Source organism: Lissotriton vulgaris, chromosome 10 (assembly GCF_964263255.1).
Source record: "Lissotriton vulgaris chromosome 10, aLisVul1.2, whole genome shotgun sequence".
NCBI classification, from domain to species: Eukaryota; Metazoa; Chordata; class Amphibia; order Caudata; family Salamandridae; genus Lissotriton; species Lissotriton vulgaris.
Window position 1 is genome coordinate 840,888,026 of NC_141698.1, and position 12,988 is coordinate 840,901,013.

The following is a 12,988-nucleotide window of genomic DNA, read 5'->3' on the forward strand; positions in this document are numbered from 1 at the left end:
ACTGAACCAGAAAAATGTTGACGATGAGTGTAGTTAATGGCACAAGCTGCCACTGGTTGTCATCACGAGCAGTGCAGCGAGAATTTGCTGGGATTGACAGAGTTGATATATAAAAATAATCCACGCTATTTAGATATCAGGTTTTCCCATGCTCCACATAGCCAAATTGCACTGAGGCTGCAGCCAAACAATAATAACATTTAAACAAATGACTTATTCATCATCAAAATGGGATGTTGGCGGGACATATGGGATCTGTGGGAGCTAGTGTAGGTGTGGCACATACAAATGCATAATATATGTAAGGAAACCCTTAGGTAGGGCTCCTCAGTCCAGGAGACAAGGTGCAGTATATTAAAGGTGAGGACATATAAGTACAAGCCTATATATATTAATTAGCTATGAAGGGAGGTTTACACGCCCAGAAGACTAGCCACACCTCAAGATGAGCAGCCTGGTCTGTACACCACAATTTGATTTCTGCCATCTTTAGGAGTGGCAGAATAGAGGTTCTGGGTAGCAAAGGTGATCTACAGTCCCAGATGTGGTCACCTCAGGGGTAGATTAGCTGCAGGGACCAGCTGCCCATTGGCTACTAGCTCTCACACTCCTACCTCTCCTAAATCTAGGATTTAAGTGACCCCCTGACACCAGAACCTCAGATCTGAACAACTTGCATCAAGGAAGGACCAAGAGGAGATGTGTGTCGCCGACAACAGGACTTTGCCCACAGCACCAAAGCAAAAAAGGGATACTTTGTCCCTGTGGCTAGAGACTTGGAACTGAGGGAACCACCATTGTTCTTGGCTAAAAACTCAGCACCCCCGATGAGAAGGGCCCCTGTGGAAGCCAGCAACACCCTCGAACTTCCCTGGACTAGCAGCACTAGTCAGCTGTAAACTGCAGGTAAAAACACTCACCAGATCCAAAGAATCACTTGCCATCAGTCCATCAGGCCCTCCGTGATATCACCCAAATCCAGTTGGTCAAATGCATTGTGGGAGTTGTAGTCTCAACTGCCCTGAAGTCTCAGGGCAATACCTTACTCCCTCGGACCCAGTACCTTTTCGTTGCGCTTCCCGGTACCTGCTTCCAAGGCGTGTTGGTCGCCAGCCGGCAACTGATCACTTTACCTGATACTGCATAAAGAGGGAACTCCAACCGAACTGTACCCAATGTCAGCAACCTCTCCTTTTGCATCTTTTTCCCCCACAGCATTGTTTAAGTGGTAAATGCAGCTCTCCTTCAGCTCCGTTTAGCACCACAGACAGCCGAAACAACACTGCACCCAGGTTCCATGTGCTAGGTAAAATTGAACTGACTGTCGTGGTTTGGCCCTGGGACATGCATCACCTTTACCCTTCAAGGGAAAAACGCAACTTGTCCTGCAAGGGACTGATTGTCGCTAGTGTTTTTTTTCATTGACCTCAATGTTATTTTTTGTGTTTTTTCTGCACTGATTTAATATTGCTTCAAAAATGTATAACTCCTAAACTTATGTCGAGTATACAATAGCTCCCATCTGCAAGCAAGAGATCAGTTCTCAAATGTTTGAATGTATATAGTGTATAGATAAATTTACTGCAAGTTGTGCATAATGTATATAAGATGTTGTAAAATATGTATATAATTGCATAATTTTTGTGAATAGATATAAATGAGTATAGATACAGTGACACCTAACCATGCAGGGCTGACTTATGGCAATGGGGAAATCACAAACAAAAGTGACAGACAGAATCAATGATATAGATAATAATAAGGGAAGTACATTTCTAGACGTTGAGAATGAATATTCTGTTGTAAAAAAAGTAAATACTAAAATATTGTCTTTTTATTACTATAGCTACTATTGATTTAAAAAAGAAAAATGCAGAATTCCTGAGGAAGGCGAACGGCCGAAACGCGTTGAAAGGAATATTTTCTGTGTTGTGTTGAATATTTTAAGGATTATTTAATGTGTAACAATTGTAATGTATTATATGTAAAAAGTATTTGTACAAAAAAAACAAAGAGATGTTGATATATGTATAATTAAGAGAAATGAAATAAGAGTAAAAAGAAAAAAACAACAGAAAGATGAAATATAAATAAAAATACTTAACAGAAGCTACCTGGTAGAATATTGATTTATCCGTAAACAACGTCTAGTTTACTCAAAAAGTATAAGTGTACATAACCTGAACAACTCTTTATAAAAAAAGAACTCTGGTTATATACATGCTATTCCATTCATGTTGGTGTCTAAATTAAGATGAAAATACACTCTCTTCTTATAAATTGGTGTTGGGTACCTCTCAGTTTTGTCAATTACTTATCGTCCATGTTGGCACTCTAAAATGCTTAACACATGTTCCTCTAGTTAAGCCTGACTGCTCTTTCCCAATCTATCAGGATTGAGCTAAGGATTTATTAGTGTGAATCCAAGGGCCATCTTTGGAGTGTTTTGATAATATTATATGGTAAGGCTACCCAGCCTTACCACATAATATTCAATTTCCCTAAAAGGATAACCTTACATTAGATTAGATCAGAAGAGTTGAAAGGGTTGTCCTGCCAAATTGAGATTGCACTCGAAAATGAAAGCCATGAAGACCAAGCAGTGGTTTGACATAGCACTTTGTTAAGAATAAATCACATGAAAGCAGGCATGGCTGCCATACCTTCAGTTGAGAGTGTATGAAACCCCTCAGGTTGTGATTTTCTGGCAGGCTCATACCAATCATGGGGAAAGAAATTCGCTTGGAGAATGTTTGTTTTAGTAGCTCTCTCCAGAACTCTCCCTCAAAACCTTACCTGGGTTTGTAATGACTAAGAGCTATCCTGGGATCCAACCTCTACAATCTTTCCCCCTCTTGGGAAAACTGAGGATGACAGTAAGGAAGGCAATAACGTAATTTCAGAAGAACGCAGGCTTGACCTAAACAAAAAACGTTTTTGTTTTAGAAAATAAATGTTTAAAAACAGTAAAAGAATCAGATGAGGAAAGGATTGGAATCATGTTTATTTGCTCCCTAAGGTTAAGGCTTCTGGTGAGACCACATTTCAAGTAAAGAACTTCAAAGAACAAGACTGCATAGGGTGAAAAGGGCCAGTTAAAATATCAATCAGAAAATTAAGGTACCAGGAGGGGTCTTGGAAAGGAGTTGGAGGAAACCTAATGTACAATCCCTGTGGAAATTCTGATACAGTTTGAACTATGATTCATGATCTTGAAATTATAGCAAGATAGGCTTGTTCAGACCTTTCTTGGCTAAGAAGATCAAAAACAGAACAAAGTGAAGAATTTGTCTTATATCTAATGGAAAAGGATCCACATATTTGGTGTGGCACAAGGCTTAAAAAACTGAACAATGGCTTTAAAAGCTGCCACAATGGATAACCATATAGTCAGACCACCGAACTCCACTGGACCAACCACAGCTGCGTCCACTTCAGATTCAGAAAAACCACAACCCACCACCACCCGCAACAGGTTCCTCACAGAAGCTGGAGCAAGATCACCGCCGACCAGCTCACCACCTCCCTCAGCCAGAACCCACCCGCCAGCACATCAGACGTCAACGAAGCAGCCCGTAACTTCACGCAGTGGCTGACCGCCTGCGCCGATGACCTCGCACCATTGAAGAACCCCTCCCAGCAGACCCAGAAGCAAGAAAGCCCCCTGGTTCACCGACGAACTCAAAGACTCCAAGAAGACCTGCCGCACCCTTGAGAAAGCCTGGCTCCACGACCGGACCACTGACAACATGACCGCTCTCAAACACGCCACCCGCAAGCACCACCAGCTCATCCGCACCACCAAGAAGAAATCACTGAAGGAGCGACTGGACAACAACGCCCACGACAGCAAGGAACTCTTCAGCATTGTCAAGGAGTTCTCCAACCCCAGCACCGGCAACAACGACATAACCCCTTCACAAGATCTCTGCGACTCCCTCGCCTCATTTTTCCACCGCAAGATTGCCGACATCCACAACAGTTTCGGCTCACCATCCACGCACCCAACCACCGAACTAATGAACCCCACCGCCACCCCCGCACCTGGACCATGGTGACCACCGAAGACACAGCCCGCACGATGAACACCATCCACTCCGGCTCTCCAACCGACCCCTACCCCCACCACGTCTTCATCAAGGCCGACTCCACCATCGCACCCCAACTCCGGGACATCATCAACACCTCCTTCAACACCGCCTCCTTCCCGGAGAGCTGGAAGCATGCCGAGCTCAGCGCCCTACTGAAGAAACCAACAGCGGACCCCACCGACCTCAAAAACTTCCGACCCATCTCGCTCCTCCCTTTTCCCGCCAAAGTCATCGAGAAGATCGTCAACAAACAGCTTGCCGCCTTCCTCGAGACGAACGGATCCCTCGACCCCTCGCAGTCCGGTTTCAGAGCCAACCACAGCACCGAGACCGCCCTCATCGCAGCCACCGACAACATCCGAGCCCTGCTCGACAACGGGGAAACAGCGGCACTCATCCTCCTGGACCTCTCCGCAGCATTCAACACTGTTTGCCACCGCACCCTAGTCCAACGCCTCGACAACACCGGCATCCAAGAGAAGGCACTGAAGTGGATCATCTCATTCCTCGCCGGAAGAACACAGAGAGTCCGCCTCCCCCGTTTCGATCCGAGGCCACCAAAGTCATCTGTGGAGTCCCGCAAGGATCATCACTCAGCCCCACCCTCTTCAACATCTACATGAGACCTCTAGCCGCCATCGCACGCTAACACAACCTCAACATCATCTCCTACGCCGACAACACCCAGCTGATACTCTCCCTCACCAGAGACCCCGACACCGCCAGAACCAGCCTACACGAAGGGATGAAAGATGTTGCCGAGAGGATGAAGAACAGTCGCCTGAAACCAAACTCAGACAAGACAGAAGTCCTCATCCTGGGACCATCACCCTCCCCCTGGAACGACTCCTGGTGGCCCCCAGCCCTGGGCACTGCCCCCAAGCCAACAGACCACGCACGCAACCTGGGCTTCATCCTGGACTCCTCCCTCTCGATGACCAGACAAGTCAACGCCGTATCCTCATCATGCTTTCACACCCTTCGCATGCTTTGCAAGATCTTCCGATGGATCCCGACCGAAACCAGGAAGACGGTCACCAAGGCCCTCGTCACCAGCCGCCTGGACTACGGAAACACCCTCTACGCCGGAACCACAGCCAAGCTACAGAAAAGACTCCAACGCATACAGAACGCCTCCGCCCGACACATTCTGGACATCCCCCGACGCAGCCACATCTCCGGCCACCTGAGGACCTGCACTGGCTCCCGGTTGACAAGAGGATCACGTTCAGGCTCCTCACCCACACACACAAGTCTCTCCACGACCTGGGCCCCAAGTACCTCAACGACCGCCTGACCTTCTACACACCCACCCGCCAGCTACGGTCTACCAGCCTCGCCCTCGCAACCGAAGAGCCACCGCCGGAGGCAGATCCTTCTCCTACCTGGCGGCCAAGACATGGAACTCCCTCCCCATTCACCTCCGGCTGACCCAGGACCACCTCGCCTTCAGGAGACAACTCAAGACCTGGCTGTTCGAGCAGTAGCGGACCCCTTCCCCCAAGCGCCTTGAGACCCTTCCGGGTGAGTAGCGCGCTATGCAAATGCTGTGATTGATTGATTGATTGATCAGGTTCTCCATCAAATGAGGATGTAGTTCATAAGCAGAGCGAGCTAACCTTATAATTTGCAGTCATAATATCCTTCTTTCTCAACACATTGCTCTCCATAGGAAGCAACCAGAAGTACACACAGCTTACCTGAAGTAAGTTAAGTGATCACAAATGCTTGGATCATTCAGTTCAACTCTGTGTAAACAAATATTTGAATTTACCTTCAGTTGAAGGGGAACTGGTGGAAAGAAACACTGGAGTGGTGAGGGCATGTCACACAGTGCCATTTAGAGGAATTCTAATGAGCACAAACAAATACGGTTATGGTACTGCCTGTCAGGACCTGGACCCGTCTTCCCTCAGTGATGTGTTGCTGTTACAAGTTCTCTCCTGTGGAAACCAAAGATCATTGATCATGAGGTCCCCAAGAAAGGTTTTTCAGCATTGAATGAAGGCATTTGTGACCACTGGTAGATGCAGCCATGCCGGCCCATCAGTCTCCCAATCCAGAAGTTTGGAAGGAGATGCCCATCATTGCATAGAGAGGATGTTCGCTTAGCAAAACGAAGTCAAATCAAAGAGAACAGAAAATTGTTTCCACTGCTGGAAGATTGTCAGTTAAAGACCACACATGATCAATTGAGATTTAGAGACTAAGAAGAAACAGAAGAAACATGATGGCATGTGGTCCAGATGTTTCACGACCATTCTTGTTGATGATATTCAAAGTGTCACTGCTTTTTGGAAAGTTTGCTCTACAGAAATACAAATGTTAACACAATTAAGTATAGGATTAGGTAGAGTTTTCACCCCTTCTCGGGCAGGACTTACCTGGAATAACATTCATTCCTTTTTTTGAGGTAGTGACAAGCTTGAATAATCCTTCAGCCAAGAGCCAGATGTCCATGCTCATCAAAAGGTTTGTGTAGAGTCAGGGAAGAGCTCCACTTAGAAGGGTGAAGGCCTCATCAAGAAAAAGTAAAAGCCTGAAACTACAACTTGCATGACTAACTGAAATATGGTCAACAGCAATTCTCCCACTGGGGTCTTGAATGCAGAATGCATCTAGAACTGAGAGAGGTTTCGGAGTATTTAAGATGCAGAAAGAGCATGAAGAAAATGGAGATTGTCTATCTCTACCTGAGCCCATGCCTCTGAATGACCTAAAAGGCTGATGCTGAGAAAGTTGTTGCTGTTGGACCTTTGACTGTTGAATTACTGGCTATACCCTTCCAGTTTGTGATAGTGGTGATGGAAATGTTTCACAGGTAAGTTAAGCCAAGACTCCAGCAGTTGTTTGGATTTGTTCCCTTACTTGTTCCCCATAAAATCAATGGCCTTCAAAAGGCAGATTAAACAATGTACACCGAGATCACGTAGGTACACAAAAAACAAAAACCTATTGTAACCAATAAGGGGAGAACCCTCACTCACCCGAAAGTGACATGCTTCATCTGGGAGCTTCGACTTCCTTGCTGTTATGAAGGAGCTCAGAGATGTTTTTTTCATCAAGGATGGATACTAAATCCCATATGTGAGTCTGCTGGGGATAGTGAGGGTGCAGCACAACAGAAGAAAAGGGGAAGAAAAATCAATCCAAAAAGTGTAAGAGAGTTAAAACTGTCTAGGATAGATGCAAAACCGAGTTAAAAAGCAATGCAAAACCGTAGTAGCTCTCGGGTTTGTACCGACTTTCAAAGGCGACGCCTTTACGACACGCCAAGAATTGGACATTTTTTTCAGGAAGATTCGTTTGAATGCCTTTTTTATGAATAAAGAAGGTACAGAGATACAAGAAACACACACTGGGCTTAGACCTCGCTCTACTTTCAATCCACCTGCACATCTGGTTCCAGCACAAATCATTGCTTTTGAGGAAGCTGTTCTCCATGACGTAAACAAAATAGTGACAACAAATACTAACCAGTATCAGAACCTAACTAGGACGGAAAAAGTGGCACTCCAACAACTTGCTGACAACGAAAATGTCATTTTGAAACCCGCTGATAAAAGGGATGCTATAGTGATTATGGACATTGAGACTTACAGGAGTGAGTGCCTACGACAACTGGGTGAACAGAAGTCTTACAAACTATTGAAGTCAGATCCCTCGACACACCTTTTAGCTGAAATCAAAAAGAATGTGGACGAGGCAAAGGAAAATTCTTGGATCACCGAACAAGAGGCATCATACTTAATGCAGATTCTCCTACTATTCCATACTTTTATGTATTACCAAAAATACATAAGACCACTCGTCCTCCACCAGGTAGACCCATCATTTCAGGGATCAGGTCAACACTTGAACCGCTGTCTACTTTTGTAGATTTTTTCTTAAGACCATTGGTTTTGGAAATGCCAACCTTTATTCAGGACACAAAGGACGCTATATTCAGGTGACCCCTTTTGGCAGTGACCAAGATTGGCTGGTGTCTTTCGACGTGGAGTCTCTATACACGTGTATTCCACAAGAAGAGACCGTACACAGTTGAGAGGTGTAATAGGCATAATACGTAAGAGTGCTTTGCCAAGACCCAAGGTGAGTGTATGTTGTTAATTGCATTATACAGGGGAGATTTCACCTCACTGGTCTTAAACTTTTCCCTTGGACCCTAAATCCACGGTTGTTGTTATAACATTAAACAATGTGCCTGAACATTACCACAGATGCCTGACTTAATCCCTATTTGGGACTACAATAAAACACCAGCACCCTAGGCTTGCTTAGAAGCGTCCTGTCAAAGATTACAGAAAGTCTTCCTCATAGATTCTGGCAAACAGGGGACTGCCAGAGCAGCCATCTCCCACAGGGCGAAGGAGTACCTTGCAAGGAGATTTGTGGCATTATGTTTCTTAACACTTATTTTCATGAAATAAAAAGTTTGCAAGCAAGCATATCAAGGTATGTATAGTAGGCCTGGGTTGTTAATGTCCATTCCGCTTGCGGAATTTGCGGCATTTGGGTAATTTTGCGGGTTTTTTTTTGCTTGTTCGCACTTTCAAAATGCATTTTGTGATATATTTCCCCCTGAGCACGCAAACAGCGCTCGCGAACAGGCAAAAAGCATCGCAAACGGGCGGAACAAGCAATTCTGTGTGTTCGCGGAATTTCTGCGTGCTCACTGAGATATTTTACTGTTTTGCAGAGCTTTGCGTAACTTTGCATAGCGCGACTACGCAAATTACGCCCACCCCTAATGTAGAGTCACATCAAAAGGTACAGAATGGATTCTATATAAGTCTTATATCTAAGTTAACAGGTTGAGGTTTGAACTTCCAAGATCTCTATAGTTGAATAGGCGATAAACAGGTCATTTCAATTGGTCTTGAGCCATAAGTTTTGGAAACTCACCTGCATAGTGCCAGTGTAGTGTGTTGTTCCTAAGCTTCTCAAACATTTGGTACATGGAAGTTAATGGAAGTCCTTTTTGATATATAATTTGATTAATACTTCCACATTTTGCAAGTTTAAATATTCTTTAAAAATAACATAACGTAAGTATTTGTAAAGCATACATTTACCCATGGGCATCTTGGCGACAAATAACAGATGATTATTGTTACCCAACTCAATGGTATTTATTTTATTGACCTCAAAAGGATGAGTGGACCTGCCGTGATTTTAACCTGTGAACATGAGGTCGATCACAGGCCCCTACAGTGAACACACTAAGCTACTAGATCCGTCTTGGGGTATGATATTTAACACATACATATGTCAATATTTGATTATTTCAGTACCTATATTCTAATATATGAGATTTCTAATAATATTCAACATCTAAAGATTTTAGCATTCATTTTCGTAGTAGTACTTTATAAAATGAAATACCATGAGAATGTGCCCATTAGACAGTCAGTCCAAATGATTCAATCAATTGATTAAGCCAGCTGATTGCATCGTGTTTCTCAATGTGTGTGGCTGACACGCAGATCTTATTTGTGGTTATCCTGCTTGAGATCTGCAATTTTACACATCGGCGTGACTAAGGTGAAATGCTGGATGGTTGAAAACCAATTAAAATGTTCATTGGAAGGAAAACTGAAATAATTTTCCTTTAGCAGCAGGCATCGCTTTTTGGCCCACATTGATGGAGCAAAAGCATCCCTGTACACAGTGGAAGAATCTAGGGGTTAACATCGACTTGTGCCTCATTAAGAAGGACCAAATACAGTCCATGGTATGGATCTGTGTCTTCAAACTGAGGGTGCTTAAAAGGATTATCTATTTACCTTTTCAATCCATAACAAACAACACAGATTATGAATGTGTCTGTCTCTCACAGGCTGGACTACGCAATTCTGCCTATTTGGGCTTGCGGATAAAATCACGTTTTATTATATACCAATAACAAATCTCTTGTGGGTTATTTAACATCCAACCAATTTAATTAATCACAATGTGATGTGGTCCGGGAGATTTAGACTGACGCCTAGTGAAAGTGTTATAATAAATATATACTGAACCATGTGATATAATATGGATGTATAATGTAAAATGTTTTTGGGTTATCGTTTCGCTATTTGTGCGAGATGTAAAAATACATACACATTTATATACGAAGTGGGAGTTTATGTTTAAATTCTGTACTGAGAATCCCATGTGTTCTGGCAATGATTAGAAATATTTTTTTTAACATTTCTGGTATTTTATCTTCAAATCTATGTTTAGTCAAATAGCAAATCACCTTTAAACGTAAAAAAATGAATACACTTTTTTGTTAAAAAAAGAACTGAAAAACATCCATATTACCATCCAGATTTTTGTACATTCCTATCCAAAAGATTGGCATTTTATCTTTCAGATCCTCAAGGTGGTGCCATATAAATGTGTTTTCAACTCCATCTTCTATGGATGCTAAAGATCCACCTGCAAAACAATAAACACAATTTAAATGAATAATTCTCTTCTCTTCCTACTTATGCTGAGACAAATGGACTAATCATCCAGAAATGGGTCTCAAGGTCAAAATCAATCTTCACACACAAGCTTTTGTGTATAATCTTTCTATTGTTTAGGGTGCACTGCAATAGTGCTGTAAGTCCTCAACATTTGTTGCGGTGGCACTCGAAATAGAGAGACAGCCAATGAGCAAGCGATGACTGACTCTCATCTGAGCCTTAAATTGTGAATTATCCAAATGGTATTTGAGCATGCCCTAGATCAGTGATCCCCGACGTGCAGCTTGGGAGCACCATGGTGCTTATCATCCTAAAATGTTGCTCACCAGAGAATCCATCTCTCTCTGGAATTTATTTTTCAGCGCTTCGCTGCATACGCATTTATTTTTAAGGGTGAAAGAGAATCCTTTTCTGATTAACACAACGAAATAGTATGGCAGAAGGTTGGAGAAACCTAAGAAACCATGACTTCAGTCCAAATAATGCTGGACATATGAACGGCAGCTTTGAGTGTAACGCTGCATTTCCAACACACAGCTCAGAGTTCGGCACAGCATGTAAGAGCAATGAATCTGGCATCTGAGCAGGTATGAAGAGAAGGCGCCTCTCCATATTCTGCCTCCCTGCTCCCAAAGGTAAGTCTGACAACGGTGCCTTTTTCATGTGGGCCAGTGGATTCTTTACTTGAGCCTTGGTATGCCCACTGGTGTGCCGCCGGACAGTCGAGTGTATAGCCTGCCTGTCAATCCTGTGCCACAGAGAATCTGACTCCAGGTCAGCCCATTTGCTTAGCCATGCAGGACCAGTAAACTAGAGACTGGTATAAATCAGGCACTGTGCTAATCTTTGCAGTGTGGGTATTTACCTATGTGCATATTGGGGGCATTTTGAATATTATCAAAGTGTGAAAAAGGGTATTATGGAATATTCTGAAGTATTACACATTGTACTAGCTGGGGCATCAGTAAAGTGTCGTTTGGACTGTGAGTACGTTTCCTACTGTGCTAATTAGTGCATTGTGAAAAATTGCAGCATTATAGTTGCTGCATTCCAGAATATAAGAAAAAGCATGCTGGAGAAGGACCGCCAAAGTCTCCTACAAAGTAGTGATCTAACTTTATCACAATTTGGACACCATTTTTCAAAATTTTCTATGACAATTGTTTCCAGCTCTCTGTAAATTAGCCTTTTAGTTCCCATCATGTTTTTATTATTTTTACTGGCCTGTATTGTTCCCTTACAATGCACATTTTGAACTCAATTTCCTCTAGATTGCGTTAAATACTGTTTAATTACAGACCCCTTACTTAATATTGAGTTGATTAGTTATAATTAATTTTGCAATCACTGTACCAACACAGGTATACCTATGTGTTCCATTCAGAGTGAGATGGTGCTCGCCCTATCATTTCACACACAAATGTTGCCCATTGCCCACTAAAGGTTGGAGAACCCTGCCTTAGATTTTGGAATGGCTAGAAAGGACCCGTGCATCTTACGATGTTCTATAACCCTCCCAGTTTTACTTTTAACCTGCACTTGATGTGTGAATGGGTTTTTGATTTTGACAGGTTTTTTACTCTAGATTTTTAATTATGGAGAGAGTCCTGTAATGCTGATTTGGTACAAATAAATCGACACACATAAGGAGAAATTAACATTTATGGTAAAGAAGGCAGATGGCAAGTTGTAGTACTATTAGTGGGGTCACAGTGTCCTAAGTATGTATGTGTTGGACTGTAGTATGGAATATGCACATGAGTACATTGCTTGCAATTCTCAAAGTTTAAATGTAAGATTGTGCGCAATACACAAAGATGGGCTACATAAGGTAATCCGTCTCACTGGAATCCCAATATTTGTCTGCTCCAAAACGTTACTTATTAGGTGTTGATAACAAACTGAGAGTCACATTTGCATATTTATTTGTGGACCTGATTTTAGTTTGTACAAAATGTTCCTGGTTTAAGCAGTGCATAAAGTCTGGGAAACTACACCAATATGGCCACCTGGACCTGATCCAGCACGGTCGCTCCCCCCACGCTCCCTGATCCCAGCTCCTGTTCATGATCTGGATTGCTGGTGGTACCGTATCGAGACTGCAGATTTGTAACTGCTTTTATTTATTTAATTTACCTCGCGCTGTTATTTATTTATTTAATTTGACTCGCGCTGTTATTTAATTATTTAATTTGACTCGCGCTGTTATTTAATTATTTAATTTGCATCACACTGGGAACTGGTTTGTGCCCCCGGTGCCGTGGTGCATCTGCTGCCCCTGCCTTACTCTCCCTTTGACCCTCCATCTTGTTTACGTGTTCCCTGGCCCGCCCCTCCTCCCTGCTACCGCCTCCCAGCTGCTGCCCCTCCCACCCACGAATAGAGGGCTCCCTACCTTCTCTGACGCGCTGTGACCACCTGGACCTGATCCAGCACGGTCGC

General features: G+C 43.4%; 1 protein-coding gene across 1 annotated transcript in view; it reads right to left on the reverse strand.

Moving 5' to 3' along the window:
• The window catches only part of LOC147688870 (macrophage mannose receptor 1-like), a 758,166-nt gene that overhangs the window by 57,699 nt on the left and 687,479 nt on the right, over positions 1 to 12,988 (reverse strand). The window contains exon 27 of the mRNA XM_086941771.1: positions 10,398 to 10,514. Coding sequence (XP_086797897.1) covers positions 10,398 to 10,514 — 117 coding nt within the window. The remainder of the gene's footprint in view (positions 1 to 10,397; positions 10,515 to 12,988) is intronic.